This window comes from Saccopteryx leptura, chromosome 1, assembly GCF_036850995.1.
Source record: "Saccopteryx leptura isolate mSacLep1 chromosome 1, mSacLep1_pri_phased_curated, whole genome shotgun sequence".
Classification (NCBI taxonomy): Eukaryota; Metazoa; Chordata; class Mammalia; order Chiroptera; family Emballonuridae; genus Saccopteryx; species Saccopteryx leptura.
The window spans coordinates 328,266,298-328,284,908 of NC_089503.1; the positions used below are offsets into that span (position 1 = coordinate 328,266,298).

An 18,611-nucleotide genomic window follows, 5' to 3' on the forward strand; every position below is an offset into this window, starting at 1 on the left:
TTGTCTCTAATTAGTGCAAAGGCAGAGTGCGTGCTTTCTCAGCCCTGTTGTAAGTCCCTTGATATGAGAGCATTTTCAGAAGATGTATTAGCGCTAGGGGAAAAGTTCGCTTTTTCTTTAAAATTTCTTGGATGAAACTTGTGACCAATTTTAGAAAGGCTAGGCTTGAGAGCAATGTGCGGGAGGAGCATGCACACATCTTGTTACACTTGGCGACATTCATTCACATCACGCCCACTCTATACTTCTCATTTCTCTCCCAAGACAGCAACAAACTCCAGACACTTAAAACACTCATACTGTATACTGTGCTTACTACAACTGACTAAAGGTATAATCAACTGTCAATAGAAATAGCTCTAGGTAGGTAAAATATTATCTGATTTTTACAAGTGTACCATCCACTGTTCACAATAGTAAATATCAAGGAATTGAAAAACTATGACTTGACTCACACTTCTGTATTCCAAACTCTGCTTAATGTTCATTTTAATTCCATAGTAAGAGAAAGCAACTTTTTGCATTTCCTAAGTATACTACAGTTTCACATTTTGCCATGATCTGTGTCCTCATGTCTCAAAGGGAAAACAGATTTATTATTTGTAAAGTCATTTTGATGTTTAAGAAGACAAACTGCCAGCCCTGGACAGGTAGTTCAGTTGGTTAGAGTGTCATCTCAATTTATGCAAGGTTACAGGATTTATCCCCAGTCAGGACACATACAAGAATCAACCAATGAATGCATAAATAAGTGGAACAATAACTCAATCTCTTTCTCTTTCTCTCTCTCTCTCTCTCCCCCCCCAAAATCAATAAAAAAAAGAGGGAGAGAAAGAAATCAAACTGCTATATATGTTGTCCACAAAACACAATATTAACTTCCACTCTGCAGCAAATCATCCTACACAGAGTATAAGAACAGCAACCCATAGTGCTTGTGAACTGAGTGTTGGAAAGGTGCCCAGGTTGAGAGAAATATCAAAAGAGTACACTCTCTAAAATGTCTAAAAAGTTCCCACCTTCTTCACCAAAGTATCACAAACATGACATAACATTTTCTTAATGGAATAGGGCATTAAGAAAGAACAATGGCTTTGATATTAAAAGGACTGGGTTTGACTCATTGGGTCAGGATACACTGGGAGAATGCTCTGTCATTCACTGCACCTTCCCGGGCTTGTCATCTTTATGATGAGCTCACTGCACTCCACAGTGCTGTCGGGATTAGGTGAAACAGCACAGAAGTGCTCAGGGCAGTGCCCTGGCTCTTGCAGAAGGTGCTCTCTGAAATGTCAGTCCACTGCCTGTTCCCGCAGTGCACAGTCCGAACAGCTGAGTTATTACCAGAAGCTGCAGGCTTGTCTTCCTTCGGGGGATGTGCATGTCAAGAATGATTCACTGGACAGAATAAATACAACTCCAGGTCTGGCCCTAGGACTTGCTTTTACTTTTTTAAGCATTAACACCAACTACCCAAATAGTCTCATGTGGCTTTCTCCTCATAAATGCGGTCATGAGCCTGTGACTCGAGGGCAATGGGGTATGGCTGCCCTACTGCAAACTTCTTTCCTCTCCCCAGTCAGCTTTTACCCTTCCAGAAGTCGGCTCCCCTCCTGCCATTTTCAGCTCGTGCTTCCTAGACCTTTCTGCCTCAGGCTACGTGGATATATGTTGTGAAAGAAATCCCAGAGCAATCAACGCAAACAGGAAGGCAGCCCCTTAGATCTGCACATGTGTTTTACCTCAGCCTTCTCGGCAGTTTTTGTACCCTTTTGTTTACAAATGATTCAAGCTTCTGAGCTTAAAACATTGTTAATGAAGCTAAGTACAGAAACCATTTTCTTGGGTAGCTTTATCAAAAAAACAATATTTGCTATTTCATCCCCATTACACACCAGTGAAGCGTGAGCTGTGTGGGTTATCAATCGTGCTTTAGAGACGAGCAAATGCAGGGGTCTCTGTAATTCGGATGTGAAGAGAGAAATATACACAATGCAATTTAGAGCGGGCGTCTGTTTATACGTCTCTAAACCAAAAGGCAGCAGACACATTATTTATTCACCTCACTAGGAATATGCGTCAGCAACACAGTGAACAGTAACTGTCTCCCTCACTTCCTAAAGCATGACCTCCGGCTGGGCAGACACGAAACCTGCTTCCCATCTCCTTCTGCTCCCCTCTGCACTTGCTACCTGACGGGTGATTCTCCCTTCCTAAGTACTACAGGATTTTCATTTCAGCTGCCTGAGTTGCCTCAATTATCCTATGAGACATTTCTCAAACTCTACTAGCTCTCAAAAAGAGAATGGACAATGTCAGACACTTTAATAAGCCTGAGAAGAAAATTCAGTGGAAGAGTGAACTCCCACTTTCTTCAACAGATCCCACCACCTCCTCTGTGACGTTGTGCACTGACAACCCTAGTTGACCACAGTCTCCCTCTTGTCCACACTGTGTCTTACATTCTGTTTCTACTTTACCCCCCATCACAGTAAGGGCATATAATTCTGAATATGCCTCTTTCTCCCATCAGGATGTGAACTTGTCAAAAGAAGGGGCCCTGGTTTTTGCACAGAAGACCCTGAGCATCTTATAGTTGGATGAAATGGAATTAAAGAACCAAATTTGATAAAAGAAGATAAACATCCAGTCTGTGTCTACATTGATTTAGTTGAGTATTTCTGAAATAAAAACGGGGGGTGGCAAGCAAAATGGGTGAAGTGGGTCAAAGGTATAAACTTGCAGGGACAAGATAAGTAAGTCCTGGGGATGTCATTTACAGCATGGTGACTATAGTTAACAATACTGTATTGTGTATTTAAAAGATGCTAATAGTGTAGAATTAAAAGTCCTCATCACAAGGAAAAAAACTGTGTAACTAAACTTATTGTAGTAATCATTTTGCAGTATATACAAATATCAAATTATTATGTTGTATGCCTAAATCTAAATCTATTAGATATAGTTAATGTTATATGTCATTTATATCTCAATTCAAAAATAACATAAATGAAAGGTTATCTGTGTTATAATAATTGTTTCACTAACATCAAACTAGGTAAGAACCATGAAGCTTCGGATTTGAATTCATATTGTCTTTATGCAGTTTTGCTTTGATTTGCTGTGATAGCTGTACATTGATACGGCTCTTATATTCTATTAATTGTCATTATTACTCTTTCATTAGAGAGAGAGAGAAAGAGAAAGAGAGAGAGAGAGAGTAATTATGTACTCTGGAGATGCCTGTAAGCCCTTCAACAGTTTTAGTAATGAACAATTCTGGCTTTCAAACCATCACATTCTAATCTATTATTTGACATCCTGACCCCAGAGATCTGTGTGGAGGACAGGGTGTCAAGATGCAAGACATAACCTTTTGGGAATTTACTTTTTTTGTTGTTGGTCTTGATGTTAAGCCAATAAAGCCACGACTCAGTCACTGAGCTTCAGAATGCAAGTTATCTTGCAAACTCCAATATAATAGTTCTTTAGACTATTATAAAATTATACCAGCAAAATACTGAGCAAAGATTAAAATACTGTGTTCCCTGGGTCATATTTAAAATCATAGTACTGTACTTACTTTTCCATCACTTTAGTTACAAAATTAAAGATGTGTAAAATTTTAAACATCAAAATGAATGACAAGAGAAATAACTAAATCTCATGCCTCCAGGGGAAGCTCCTCTGATTAGATATAGTTAAAAGTTCAGCCTCTTAGTTGATATTTTGTACCATACCTGTCCTGTGTATGCAAACTCCAGAGCCTGCTTTAAGCCCAGGCTGGTCACACCATGTAGATTCACCTCATCAGCTCCACTTTCCACCATGCAAAGACTGAACATTGCCTGAGGTGGGGAAGAGAGGAAGAGACAGAGTTATGGGACTTAAAAAGCAGGGGAACTAGCCCGAGTCCTAGAGCAACTAGGGGAAAAGAAAGTTTTACAATTTCAAGACTGAGTTTGGTTTCTGAATTCTTTGACAAAGCTTCATTTACACAGGTCATTGCAAATCACTCCCACCAGGTACAATAACACAAACAACACGGCATGCCTCCTCATACAAAGTCTCATTTCACCCCCAGGCCATTCTCTGGGGTGACTGTGTTTAAATTCACTCATTGAACTCATTCTCTCGATCCAGGCTGGCGTCTCTCCGCTACCAGGAAATGTGCAGCACTCCCAAACACCCCTGCCGACAGAACACGGGAAGTAGCACTCCTGCCCCCACCTCCATGTAGATCTCACCCCTCTCTTCTACCATATATCACACAATCTATTCCCCTGCTTCTCAAAATGTGGCTCCTGGACTGTTGACATGGGTATAGCCCAGGAAACTGTTATAGACTCTTGGGGCTGGGGTCCCAGAGCGGACTGAATCAGAAACTCAGAGTGGGCCCAGCACCTTATGCTGTGATGGGCCATCCAGGTGGCTCTGATACTCACTTGATTTTAAGACCACTGTCTAAGTGATTCAGTGAAAATTTGACCCCAAACCAATTCTGCAAAAGGCCAACTTACTAAAAATCAGTTCTTCTACTGAATGATTAAGATGTCAAAAGGAAACTTGAAAATTAAAAAAATAAAAACTTGCCAAATTAAACAAAAGCATGGGTTTGCACCCCCCCCCACACACACACACAAGAGCTTTTATCCAGGTGACCTACCAAAGTTGACTTAATAGGTATAAAGAGAATATTCAATTTTGTGTTCCTGATGATGAAATGCACTATCAAGATGCGATATATGTCTGTGTAGTAAAGAACTGCCCTAACCCAAAGAAAGGTCTGACTGTGCCCTGGGCTCTGGAACGTGATCTCTAGTCCCTTGGAATATCCTGCCCCCTAGCAGTGTCTTTCTTTGTCCGGGGGCTTTGATCACTGACAGTCCAGGAACATGATTTGTGACGGGGGCTTTGGACCACACCGTATCAGTTCTGGCCTCCAGAGGAACTAGAGATGAAGGTCATGCACACCGCAGTTTGTGAGTGAGCCCCAGTAGGAACTCTGGACACCAAAAGCTGGGGAGAGCTTCCCATTAGCAGTCCTCTGTGCACAGTCACACAGCATGGCCAACTGTGAGAAGGTAACACTGTGACTGCACAGGAGGAAGGCAGCCAGGAGCCCTGTAGTGGGTCCCCTTCTGCACCTGCCTTTGTGTCTCTTGCCTTGGCTGGTTCTAATTGGCATCCTTTCCCTGTAATAAGAAAAATCCGCAAGTATAAAAACTTTCAGTTCTGTGACTCTGTCTAGCAAATTACTGAACATGAGAGTAGTTTTAGGAATCTCCTCAAACTTGCGATTGGTATCAGAATGAGAGAAGTCTGGATGGACTGTCCCTTCAGATTTTGCAGTTTGGCTAACTTTACAAAAATAAAACAAACAAACAAAACCCCTGAAAAACAACAACAACAACAACACTACACACCTACCTCACTGCTCCATGGGGTAATAGTTCAGTTCACCCTGTCCTTTTAATTTTAAAAATGTCAAATTTTGTTTTGCCAATCTATTACTATGAACCTTATAGCAATTTTTTTTATTTTGATATATTTTTGATCTTCATAGTTCTATACATTTTAAATTAATAATATTCTTAACTTTCAGAAATGTAGTTTATTATAAACAAAATTTAAGCTTTAAAATGTAGTGCTCTAAATCTATCCTTTAGAATCTATTACTGTAAAGGTAAATGGTCACTATGCAGATTTGGCAACCTGGTTAGTTAGAGAGTTGATCCTGCAGTTAAGGTACTGTGTGGTAGGTTAAGAATATTGGTTTAGAAGTTACATAATCCTTGGTTTGGTGAAGCACAGCAATTCAGGGCGAACTTGTAACCAAACAATTCTGAGTTTGATAACTGGCAAGTGACTAGGACAAACATATAACCCGTGACTCCATATTCTTATCTGAAAAATGGGATTAATGAATTTGTTTGAAGTTTATATGACAGTAAATATGGAAAGCATTCAGTATGTGGCTTGATAATAGTTAAGCTTTTGGTGAAAGGTATATTTTGTGAGATTAAAGCTTCTTTTATATATTCTCAGTTAAAACGATTGATACATTAGAAGTACCAGATTCTTGGGGTTATCTGGAAACCAAGTATAGCTATACATAAAAATTAATAATAGATTTTAATGTTAAATGGATTCTGCTTTGTACTTGTAGAAGAACTTAACTTTTAAAATTAAAAGTCATAGGTCACAATAAAAAAAGTTTTCCATTTGCTTAATTCTGAATTTGCTTCTAGACTTTTTATCGACACTTTAAAAAGAACATGAAAGAAATTTCAGTTGTTTCCAAGGTCTGTTTTTTATTATATTGGTGTTTCAGGGTTTAACACTCCTCACACTAACTTTTTTCCCCCAGCTCCTCCAAGTTGAAATTGCACCTTGGCTCAGCGGTAGAGCGTCGGCCTAGCGTGCGGAGGACCTGGGTTCGATTCCCAGCCAGGGCACACAGGAGAAGCACCCATTTGCTTCTCCACCCCTCCGTCGCGCCTTCTTCTCTGTCTCTCTCTTCCTCTCCCGCAGCTAAGGCCTCATTGGAGCAAAGATGGCCCGGGCGCTGGGGATGGCTCTGTGGCCTCTGCCTCAGGCGCTAGAATGGCTCTGGTCGCAACATGGCGATGCCCAGGATGGGCAGAGCATCGCCCCCTGGTGGGCAGAGCATCGCCCCATGGTGGGCGTGCCGGGTGGATCCCGGTCGGGCGCATGCGGGAGTCTGTCTGACTGTCTCTCCCTGTTTCCAGCTTCAGAGAAATGCAAAAAAAAAAAAAAAAAAAAAAAAAGAAATTGCACCTGACAGGGTGACCAGCTACTCTCCATCAATCTCGTATACAGAGCAAGAGAGAGATGCCTCAGACTGCAAAAGAATTAACTGGGTTAATGAAATGGAAAAAAGTTCCTGAGAGCAAAAGTTAAATAACAGAGCAAGCTGCCAAGGGAGTTTTTTAAATCTGCTTTCGTAGGTGCCTTTCAAAAGCAACCAGGGCAACTGGCATAGAACAGGCATCTTCAACCAGAGGGGTGCGAGCTACTGAACTTGATGCCTGGCTTAGTAGGGTTGGGGCAAGGACACAGCCCTGGGAATAACGTACATAATTATTTGTAGATGTTTGCATAAGCAATAAAGGAGCACCAAACTGATCGTTGTGGCTACGTTATAGATAAGAGGAAGAAACTATTATTTCATTTACACAGTATTGTTTGGATCATTATCAAGGACATCAGTTACCTGTGTATTTCTAACAACTGCCTTTTGAAACTTTAATTTTCAGGACTTTGTAGGAAGACACAGCTGATTCAAATCTTGGTTCTATAACCTACTAGTCATGCGGGCAATTTACCTTGAATGTCGGTGACCTCAGCTAAGTCCTTCATTTCTCTAAACCTCAGGCCCCTTATCTGTAAAATGAGGATGATACCAAACCTCACAGGGTTGCCTTGAGGTTTACATACAATTATGCTTAAATTCAAGCATAATACTTGGCACATGGCAGATGCTTAGTAAATAGAAACTCCCATCCTAATTCACACTGACTGTCCTACTCTGCTCTCCCACATCTCCTTTCAATCCCCACTGGACCGAGAGTTAAGAAACAGCCCCCTCCCCTCTTCTCTGCCTGAATCCATTCCTTTCTAATATTTTCCTAATGACAATCCTACTCAAAGTTCCTGTGACTGGCTGTAGGACTTCACTTTCACCACCTCCTCCTATACCCAACTTAAGGGCAGAATCCATCATAAAAACCATCACCGCCATTAACACAATAACTTCCATCTTGATATCATATCGTATATTTTTATAAATTTAATATTACAAATTTAACATATCATAATTTTTAAAAAATAGTAAATTGGTTAATTTGAAAAGGTAATTATTAAATCAAAGTCAAAGTCTTGGGTTTAACACACTTCCAATACACCTCAATTAGAAAAGGCTCACGGGATAACACCAAAGTAAGAAAGAACCTGGCCCCCTGACAGAGTGAAACACCAGCTGCCCAGGCTGCCCGAACTTCAGAAACAATGTCGGCAGACCTGCCAGAGCCCATGGGAAGGACAAAGCCTCTTTGGTAGCAAAAGAGGTGATGAGACTAAGAGTGCTATCTTTTAGCATCGATCTTCTTGAAAAGGTAAACTAAGCTTCATCAAAATGGGTTCCATGTCTTCCTTATTTCACTGTGGGGATCCTGGATCTAGCGATGCATGCATGCAACAAATACAGTGAATGAATAGATGAATGAATGAACCAGCTCTCGGAAAATTCAGCTGTGGATGATGTCCAGCTGTTCTGTCTACACTGCTGTAAACAAAAATAATTTAACATAAGAAAGAATTTTCAGGATGTAAGAAGTTTTAGACCTGGTATATAAGACACAGCTAAATTTAAAAAGAAAGTATCTACCATAAGCTAAATCCAAATAAGTCAAAGCTAGGCATTTGGAAAATATAAGAACATATGGTAATGTTCTCTATAAAGCCACACTCTGCCAAAGCATGGGCTAAGGTTCTGCCTGCAAATATGAAAGCATTGCACAGGCTCTTCCTCGCTTCACAGTGCATTGTCTTTGGAGAGTCTTGGCCAGGCTGGGACTTACAGTTTTGTCATAGTTTACTCTTGGCTGAGAATGTGCTGCCTCCTCCACAAATCTTTCTGAAAACCCAGTTTGTGAGAATACAATCCACTTTAATTGCCCACGTCAGAGAGAGTTACGGATTTACAGTGTGTTATTTCTCCTGTATTTCCTAACATCACAGCACATGAATTCAGGTCCCTGGGATCACGTTAGTTGTCATGCAGTCACAAGAGGAGCTATGACCAATTTTAAGTTGGTACGTTATGCCACAAAACTGACCAATGAAAAGTCTATAATATCTTCAAAAATAAGTAGAATAACAGCTGATGAGCCTTTTTAAAGCACTTCAAGTTGGTGAAATATGATCTTTTTAGTAAACTACGTGTAGCTTTGGAGTTAACACTAGATACGGGCAAGATGTATTGTGAATTCCCCGTTTACAAGGAATCCAATCAATTTTACAGGTGAAACAACTAGATTATTTGGGGCACATCCAACCCTTATTTTTTATGAGAGAGTATAAAATAAAAAAAGTCAACAAGCATATTTAAGGGAATTACTGAAAAATAAATTGCAATAATTGCTGCAGTTCTGGCCTGATTCTCTACCTCCTTTATATTCCTACTGTTATATAATTAGCAATGTTTACAGTGGCCAAGAGGCATTCAGAGATTTAAGCTAACTTCTGAATCAACAAAGATTACATTTTGTTCAATTTAGTGTTAGTGGTGATCATCTTTTATTGCATTTTGGTTATACCTCACATATAGAATGGGTAGTAAATCCCAGTTAATGAGATCGTTAAATTAACCACGATAGACCATTTCCCTGACATTAAGGAGAAAAGGGTCCTGGCCACAGTTGAACTGGACTATTTGCCTTCTTTATCTCTTGAATGCAAAAGCAATCCAATCTATCTGGGGAGTTTAATGGCCTGAAAGAGTGGGGAGGTTTGGTTGGAGAGTTTTTTCTCCCTTATATATTTTATAGCTATTTTAATTCTTCCTCAAACAATATAGTAATACTCTCAGAGAATAAAATATCAGGACAAACAAAAGCAGTAAAATTATATTACTATGGTTACCACTAGGCAGCAAAAATTAATATTGCTAAAATACCAGTTTCCCCTCACCTTAACCATATAAAGAAAAAAACAATCTTATATACTACAAACTGTAAACCATATTGGTTTTCCCAACATCTTCAAACATGTAGCTTGTTTATTCAAAAAAAACCTACTTGTATTTCACAGCTTTACTCTTGGCACAGTTGCTTCTTAAATTAATTACATGGTGATAATGAGCCCTTCAAAACCAGTGGGAATGTGGTTTTTCTGTTTCTGTTTAGAATTCTCCTCCTTCTCAAGGCAGCCATATTTCAACTACTGGGGTCTTCTGAGGGAGAACTGAATGGAAAAGACACCAGTCCAGTTGTTCTTTCTTCTTACCTAAAGATATAGTAAGTGTGAAGGCCAGAATCTGTTCCCATCATGAAGTCAGGTTAACCATGAATGTACTCATCCTTGCTGCTTGCTACATACACTGAAAAATGGCACCCACTCATCTGGCTTTAGCCTTGGGCCAGCCTCTCAGGTCTCTTGGCTTCTGCTCATTCCTCTCGTGCTCCTGCCACCTTCTGGTCTATAGGTATATCCTTTGGGTATGAGATTTCAATACTTTAAGACCCACCATGTAAAAAAGTCCACTCTTTTAACTATTTCTCAGATATTTATGGATGGAACTTTTATTCTTTCTTACTGAATATATTGGATAAACCATTACAGAATGAATCATTCCTGAGACCCTCTGGTCTGTCATTCAAAATCTAAGGATATATGCCTAAGACCAAACCTGGATTTCCTACATTTTGACAGCTGTCCTTAGACTTTGGGGCCTGCATGAAGGAGTGACTGAGCAGATGTGATACAGAGTCTGCATAAATGAGGGGGAATTGCTATAAAGAAAGAACAATTTGGCCCTAACCAGCTTGCTCAGTGGATAGAGCGTCGGCCCAGCATGTGGATATCCCTGGTTTGATCCCCAGTCAGAGCACATGTGAGAAGCCACCATCTACTTCTATTTTCCTCCCACTCCCCCTTCTCTCCCTTTTCCACTCTCACAGCTAGTGGCTCAATTGGTCCGAGTGTCATCCTCAAGCACTGAGGATAGTTTGGTTGATTTGACCATTGGCCCCAGATGGGGGTTGCCAGGTGGATCCCAGTCAGAGCACATGTGGAAATCTATTTCCCTCCTCTCCTTAAAAAGAAAGAAAAAAGAGAGAAAGGGGAGAAGGAAGGAAGGAAGGAAGGAAGGAAGGAAGGAAGGAAGGAAGGAAGGAAGGAAGGAAGGAAGGAAGGAAGGAAGGAAGGAAAGGAGGGAGGGAGGGAGGGAGGGAAGGAGGGAGGGAGGGAACTTTAGAGGACAGTACTATCAGAAAAGGTTGAAAGTCTGAAGAGAAAAAGAAGAGTTAGAGCAACTGAGGGGGCAGAATGAGGGACTTTGTGTTGATTTAAACATGATCGCCACTCAGGGAGAGCTTTGTAAGATACAGAAGATGCTCTAATGTGGCTCATCAAAGGTGCACTGGGTGTCTTTTAGTATCACAACTAAAACTCTAGCTTCTCTTCTGTAAATGGAATGTTAAAACTGGAAGACACTTTAAAGATCACTGGCCCCTCATACTCAAGGTGTGTTCCCTAGACCAGCAGCACTGGCCTCACCCTGCTACTCGATACAATGCAGAGTCTCACACCCACCTCATGCCTACCGGACGGGAAGGCAGAGTTTAACAAAAGCTCCAAGTGATCCACATGCACAGTACAATGGACGCACAGCTGCCACCCATCCTCCACACCTTGCAGTGTTTTCTTGCATAGCTGAATGTCTAAAGTGATGAGACACCCAATACTTCACACGAAAATATATGGAAATACAATCACCCTCTTGATAACTTTCTCCCCTTGGCCCTAGTAGAAGGTCCGTAAGTTCACTGTCTTTTCTAACAGCCTTTCCTAGATGTGGTAACAGCTCTTAAGTCTCCTACCGGAAAGAGCACCTACTCCAAATTCTGAGTCATAAACTGTTAGTACTTGAAGCAGACACTAGAACTCCTGCAGCCTGGGCAGAGGCCTGAGTCCAAGTCCTAACAAGGGAAGACTGTTCCCCCAGTTCAGGAGGATGGGCAAGAGGCTTCGGAAAGAAAAGTTAAGAAAGTGCCATGGTTTCGAGAATAAGGCCTTTGAAGGAGTAAATCATCTTATGTTCTTGGACGGATCACGGCAGTGGTAGGAACCTGCAGGCAAATCCATGACACCATCTTCCTTTTTCCAATTATTTTGGTTGACTTTCCCTGGTCTATCTCTTTTTCATATTTTCCTGAAGATGGCTTTTGTGTGGCCACCTTGAAACCGCTACTGACACAAATCGCTCAGATCCATTCCTATGGAATTCAAAAAGTAGAAGCTTTTAATGAGTTCCAATTTGCCACAAAGAATGACAAGACAGTTTCTTCTCCACCCGATCTGATGTAGGCAGTGGCTGCCTGCAGCCCTGCCGAGAACTGTGAGGCCAAAGTCAGGCTCTAGCGAGAGTGGTCAGAACCCCACTGTGATACCGGCCACGGGTATAATGACAGCCGCGTCGCCCTGCACCGTAAAGTATGCATATGTACAAGCACCAAGACATGCTGTGTCTGTCTCAGAATTCACGGCATCGTCACAGAAAATCTGTCACCCTTTCTCTACAGAGAACTTTTTGGATGCACGCTGAAGAAAATAGTGAGATCACCTCAATTATCGCTTATGATTCTACTCTTCAAAAACTCAATGTAAGTTAACAATCACTCTTAAAATTTTAATGTCAAACAAATTTTAACAGTTCTTTATTTTTAATGATCTCTCAATATTTTTTTGTTTTTAACATAGTAACATAAAATAAAGTGTGTAAGACTTCAGCTCTGGCATCTCCATTTTATTCATCACGTTGGTTTAATAGCTGCGAGTCAGGCAACACACGCTGGCGCCACTCTCCCCTCATTAGGCGTGCACACAGATGAGGGTGAGAGCCGGCTACACAGTTTCCTCTAACCCCATTAGTTACTAAGCAACCACTTCACTGGAGCCATCCTGATCCAAGGCAGAACAGGCCAATTTAATATGAAGTGTTCGGCTTGTCCCATATGTTACTCCTTTCACAAACACATTTGTCCATGCAGAATACAGGAAAAGTCTCCACATCACACACAATGGGGGAAGAAAAGAGTTTCAGAATAATCCACAAGGCCCTAGCTGGTAGGCTCAGTGGTAGAGCGTCGGCCTGGCATGTAGGAGTCTCGGGTTCAATTCCCAGCCAGGGCACACAGGAGAAGCACCCATCTGCTTCTCCACCCCTCCCCCTCTCCTTCCTCTCTGTCTCTCTCTTCCCCTCCCACAGCCAAGGCTCCATTGGAGCAAAGTTGGCCCAGGCACTAAGGATGGCTCTATGTATGGCCTCTGCCTCAGGAGCTAGAATGGCTAGAATGGCAACAGAGCAATGCCCCAAATGGGCAAAGAATCGCCCCCTGGTGGGCATGCCGGGTGGATCCTGGTCCGGCGCATGCGGGAGTCTGTCTGACTGCCTCCCCGTTTCCAACTTTAGAAGGATACAAAAAAAAAAAAAAAAAAAGAATAATCCACCAGAGGTCAAATACCTTCAAAAAGTAACTAGCCTGACCAGGCAGTGGCACAGTGGATAGAGCATCAGACTGAGATGCAGAGGACGTAGGTTCGAGACCCTGAGGTCGCCAGCTTGAGCACGGGCTCATCTGGTTTGAGCAAAAACTCACCAGCTTGGACCCAAGGTCACTAGTTTGAGCAAGGGGTTTCTTGATCTGCTGTAGTCCCACAGTCAAGGCACATAGGAGAAAGCAATCAATGAACAACTAAGATATCACAACGAAAAATTAATGATTAATACTTCTCATCTCTCTCCATTCCTGTCTGTCCCTATCTATCCCTTTCTCTGTAAAATAATAACAATAATAACTAGACAAAGAATTTTTAATCCCATGAAAATGTATATAGACATACATAACTTTTAAAGTGATAAGAGCAATTTGATATGAAAATCTCTCATGGCTTTACAATCACATATCTCTAAGTGAGAAGAATATTGTGAAATCAACGTTTTAGGAATCCAGGCACACAAGCCCCAAATCCAATCAGCATCAGATGGGCTAATTAAAAGCAATTGATTCAGTAAGCAGCTGGATCATCCCACTGTGCGGGCAATTCATTTTGAATCAGTTTTTATAAAAATGCTAAACAGAAACAAGGTTTATCTATAGAACCCAATAGTTCTTTACCCCAATTCATCAGATGCACATGATCAGCTGTCTTGTCCCTCTTTTTATAAAACATCAATCTTTCCTCAATACTCCATTTCTAAAGGTTTAACATTTTCAGCAGCTGTATTATCCTTCAAACACGTGTCTTGTTCTCTCAAAGGAAGCTAAGGTTGATTGGATCACTGCGATTAAACAAGCATGAGTAAAATGGTGATTTAAATAAAACTGTAAAAGTTATCATTTCAGGATCATAAAAAAAGATGTGGCAGAAAATGTGAAATAATCTTTCAACACACACTTGAAACAAACACATACAAAGAGCATAGCACAATGACTGCATAGAGGAAATGATAAAAACTCAGCAATTATTATTACATCATAAACATTTTTCTAGCTTTGTCTTATTTCTATTCAATAAAAGTGAATCAGTTTGAATGAAAGAATAAAATGCAGGCCAGAGTTCACCATTCTCCATTCAATGAACACAGTGCATTAACAGCACACTAATGAAAGTAACAGTCATCTGATCTGAAATGTTAATGATATTTCTGGCATTGATGCAAATAATTTAAAAAGAGAATGTGACATTATACTTCAGAGGCTCTCAGCTTTCCATTTAAAAATAACATTTGACCATGACCACTATTAACTGGTACTTCACCTTGAATTGACAAGGGGATTCTATTTTTAGTGAATGTGTTCAGTTAAAAGGAAATCATGAAGTCTGATCAATTTTTTAAAATCCAGAGCCCACAGCCTTTCGGTGCTCACAAGGACCACAGAACATCTCAAATCAACCTTCTCCTATTTACCAAGTCCACGGCAGTTTCTTTAACAGGCAGATGTGGAGCTGTCCACCGTTAGGCAATTAATGCTGATCGAACATCCATTGGGTGCGAAGCTCTGTAACAGACTGACTATAATATGTCAGATTCACTGCTTAATTTGGCTTTTCTAAATTTCAAGGCCATAATTAATGGTGCTATTCTTTTTCTGGCTAAATTAAAAAGCTATTTCATGGGGGCTTTTGGTAGATATTAACTAAATAACTAATCACCAGATGCAAGTTGTAGGGGGTCAACATCTACTCACAGACAACAGTTGATTATGACTTAGGTGAGAAATTGAGCCCATTTTCAACTGTGGGTAATTTTGGTTAATTTCCACAGATTCTTGGAACTATATTTTCTTATACATATATAAGAAAATATATATACACACACACAGTGTGTCCGTAAAGTCATGGTACACTTTTGACCGGTCACAGGAAAGCAACAAAAGACAATAGAAATGTGAAATCTGCACCAAATAAAAGGAAACCCCTCCCATGAAGTGGCAGCATGTGCACATACGCAGATGATGACGTAACACTGTGTATACAGTGGAGCAGTCCACGGCCATGCCAGTTGAGATGTGGACGGTACAGAGGAAAATTCAGCATGTTCTGTGGCTCGCTAAATTCGAATCCGTGACCAAAGTGCAACGTGAATATTGGCACGTTTATAACGAAGCGCCACCACATAGGAATAACATTACTCAGTGGGATAAGCAGTTGAAGGAAACCGGCAGTTTTGTAGAGAAACCCCATTCTGCTAGGCCACCAGTCAGTGACGAGTCTGTAGAGGCTATACGGGATAGCTACCTAAGGAGCCCTAAAAAATCTGTGTGTGAGCCCACATCGAACTGCACTAAATAGTTATGAAACTGGGAGAGTTTTCCTTTTATTTGGTACAGATTTCACATTTCTATCGTCTTTTGTTGCTTTCCTGTGACCGGTCAAAAGTGCACCATGACTTGACGGACACACACTGTGTGTGTGTGTGTGTGTGTGTGTGTGTGTGTGTGTGTGTGTGTGTGTGTATGTGTGTGTGTGTTTTGCAGCATTTTAGGTTCCTCCTCTAAACCAGATTCTGATATTTTCAGAGTTACAGCTTAAGGGGAAGAGACCACACTCTACCACATTAGATCCCCAACTAATTAGTCAAGGACTCCAAAACCTATGAGTAGCCAGGTGTCCAGTTTTCCCTGGCTCCTAATTCCCTAGTGGTTTCTGGTGACGTTGTCCATTTAAAACTAGGCCAGTTGGATCTGAGAAAAGAGCAGTGTCTGCTAGGTCACTGTCCCTTGGTTCAGCACTTAAATCTCCTTTCCAACAGTTCATATCCACCAAAAATCTAATAAGTTCTATGTTGAGCAGTCAGTACAATATTTACTATCCTGGCTTTTAACTCTCAGCATCAGCAATGCCATATTCTCATGTGTAGGGAGAAAGCAGATACAGTGTTCCCCAGTGTCTGAGTCATCTTTTTGCCCAACCCCCACACCACAGATTACACAGAGAGATCTATCTGTATGGATAAAAAAATGTTTAGTTTTAACCAAAATCACTTTTACTTGTGAAGCAGGTGAAACTGACAGTTTTGTATTTCCAACTGAATCTATGGGCCCAGCCACTCTTGTCACTGCTGAACAACTATGATCCACAATCCCAGAGAGGAACGAGCTTTTGCTGACTGGGCTGATGATTCCAAAAGCTTATCACCAGGTTTGTATGGAACCACAAAAAACCCCGAATAGCCAAAGCAATCCTGAGGAAAAAAAATGAAGCCAGAGGTATCACACTATCTGATTTCAAATTATACTACAGAGCCACAATAATCAAAACAGCAATATATTGGCAGAAAAACAACACACAGACCAATGGAACAGAATCAAGAGCCCAGAAATAAAACCACATAAATATGGACAAATCGTCTTTGACAAAGGAACCAAAAACACACAGTGGAGAAAAGAAAGCCTTTTCAATAAATGCTACTGGGAAAATTAGAAAGCCACATGCAAAGGAATGAAACTTGACTACAGTTTGTCCTCCAGCACAAAAATTAATTCAAAAATGAATCAAAGACCCAAATATAAGATCTGAAACAATAAACTACATAGAAAAAAACATAGATACTAAAATCATGGACCTTGGCCATACAGAACAATTTATGAATTTGACCCCAAAGGCAAGGGAAGTAAAGGCAAAAATAAATGAATGGACTACATCAAACTAAAAAGCTTCTGAACAGCAGAAGAAATAGACAACAAAACAAATGGGCAGCCAACAAATGGGAGATGATATATTTAAACAACAGCTCTGATAAAGAGTTAATATCCAAAATATATAAAGAACTCACAAAGCTCAGCAAAACACAAACAAACAATCCAATTAAAAAATGGAGAGAGGACCTAACAGACATTTCTCCCAAGAGGACATACAAATGGCCAACAGAGAAATGAAAAGATGCTCATCTTCACTAGATATTCAAGAAATGCAAATATAAGACGATGGAAAATGTTTTGACTTTGGGTGATGGGTATACAACATAATCAACAGTTCAAATTCTATAGAAATGTTTACCTGAAACCTACATACTCTTATTGATCAATGTCACCTTGTTAAATTTAATTTTCTAAGTAAAATTTTTTAAAAAGCTAGAGACCAAAAATTTGAAGACGTGATAACTCATAAATATAACAACCTAAATGGTAGCTTTGTCTTTACTATTTTTATGAATGTAGTTTTCTTTAAATATTAGGTTATTGCCAAAATGTTAATTCTTGCTTTGTGAGAAAGTAGGTTTTGAGCATCGATCTGAAGAAGGCAAGAGAGCAAGTCATATAGCTGTCTAGGAGAAGAGAAATGCAGGGAGAGGAAACAGCTGTGCAAAGTTCCTGAGGTCAGAGCATGCAGGCATGCCTGAGGAACAGCAAGGAGACCAGGATAACTGCAGTGGAGGGAGGGAGGGCCTGATGAAGTAGCATCCTGTAGACTGAGACCCTGGATTTTACTCTCTGAGTGAAAGTGAAAGTCATCAGAGGGTGTCAAGCCAAAGTGACATCCCATCTGACTTTCACTTTCCATACAATCACTGGAGCTGCAGTACTGAAATAAACACGAAGGGATCAAGGATTGAAGCAGGAAGGTAGAGTAGGAAGGGGAATATTGCTAAACTCCAGGCTGAAGATGCTCGGAGCTTGCACCACGGTGGTGGTAGTAGCTGCGGTTGGAGCCTGAATATATTTTGATAGTGGAGCCATGGGGCTTGCTGACAGTTTTAATTTCAAAAATCATGCAGCGGTTTGGCGCCTACCTACATTAATTATAGAGTTGTTAACTGAAGTGGAGAATACTGTAATGAACCGGTTTATGGGAGGAAATTGGGAGTCTCATTTGGACATACTAGATGTGTGATGCCTCTTAAACATCCAAGAAGAGATAATAAGCAGGCCTTTGGTGATACACATTCTGGATTCCCAGATGGGTCCAGTCTGAAGATATAAATTTGGAAGTTGTCATCTGTGATGATCAGTTTTATTTGTCAACTTGATTGGGTCCTGGGTAACTAGATATTTGGCCCTGGCTAGTTGGCTCAGTGGTAGAGTGTCGGCCCAGAGTGTGGAAGTCCTGGGTTCGATTCCCGGCCAGGGCACACAGGAGAAGCGCCCATCTGCTTCTCCACCCCTCCCCCTCTCCTTCCTCTCTGTCTCTCTCTTCCCCTCCCACAGCCAAGGCTCCATTAGAGCAAAGTTGGCCAGGGTGCTGAGGATGGCTCCATGGCCTCTGCCTCAGGCACTAGAATGGCTCTGGTTACAAAGGAACACTGGGCCAGATGAGCAGAGCATCGCCCCCTAGTGGGCATGCCGGGTGGATCCTGGTCAGGT

General features: G+C 41.0%; 1 protein-coding gene and 1 non-coding gene across 4 annotated transcripts in view; one reads left to right on the top strand and one right to left on the bottom strand.

Moving 5' to 3' along the window:
* KLHL32 (kelch like family member 32) overlaps positions 1–18,611 on the bottom strand; it is a 241,751-nt gene that overhangs the window by 136,407 nt on the left and 86,733 nt on the right. For all 3 annotated transcript variants that reach the window (XM_066358849.1, XM_066358848.1, XM_066358847.1), the window contains exon 4: positions 3,741–3,848. In XM_066358849.1, the coding sequence (XP_066214946.1) occupies positions 3,741–3,848 (108 nt within the window). The remainder of the gene's footprint in view (positions 1–3,740; positions 3,849–18,611) is intronic.
* TRNAS-AGA (transfer RNA serine (anticodon AGA)) lies at positions 18,304–18,379 on the top strand. Its single transcript has one exon. It is a non-coding gene; the product is annotated as a tRNA-Ser (tRNA).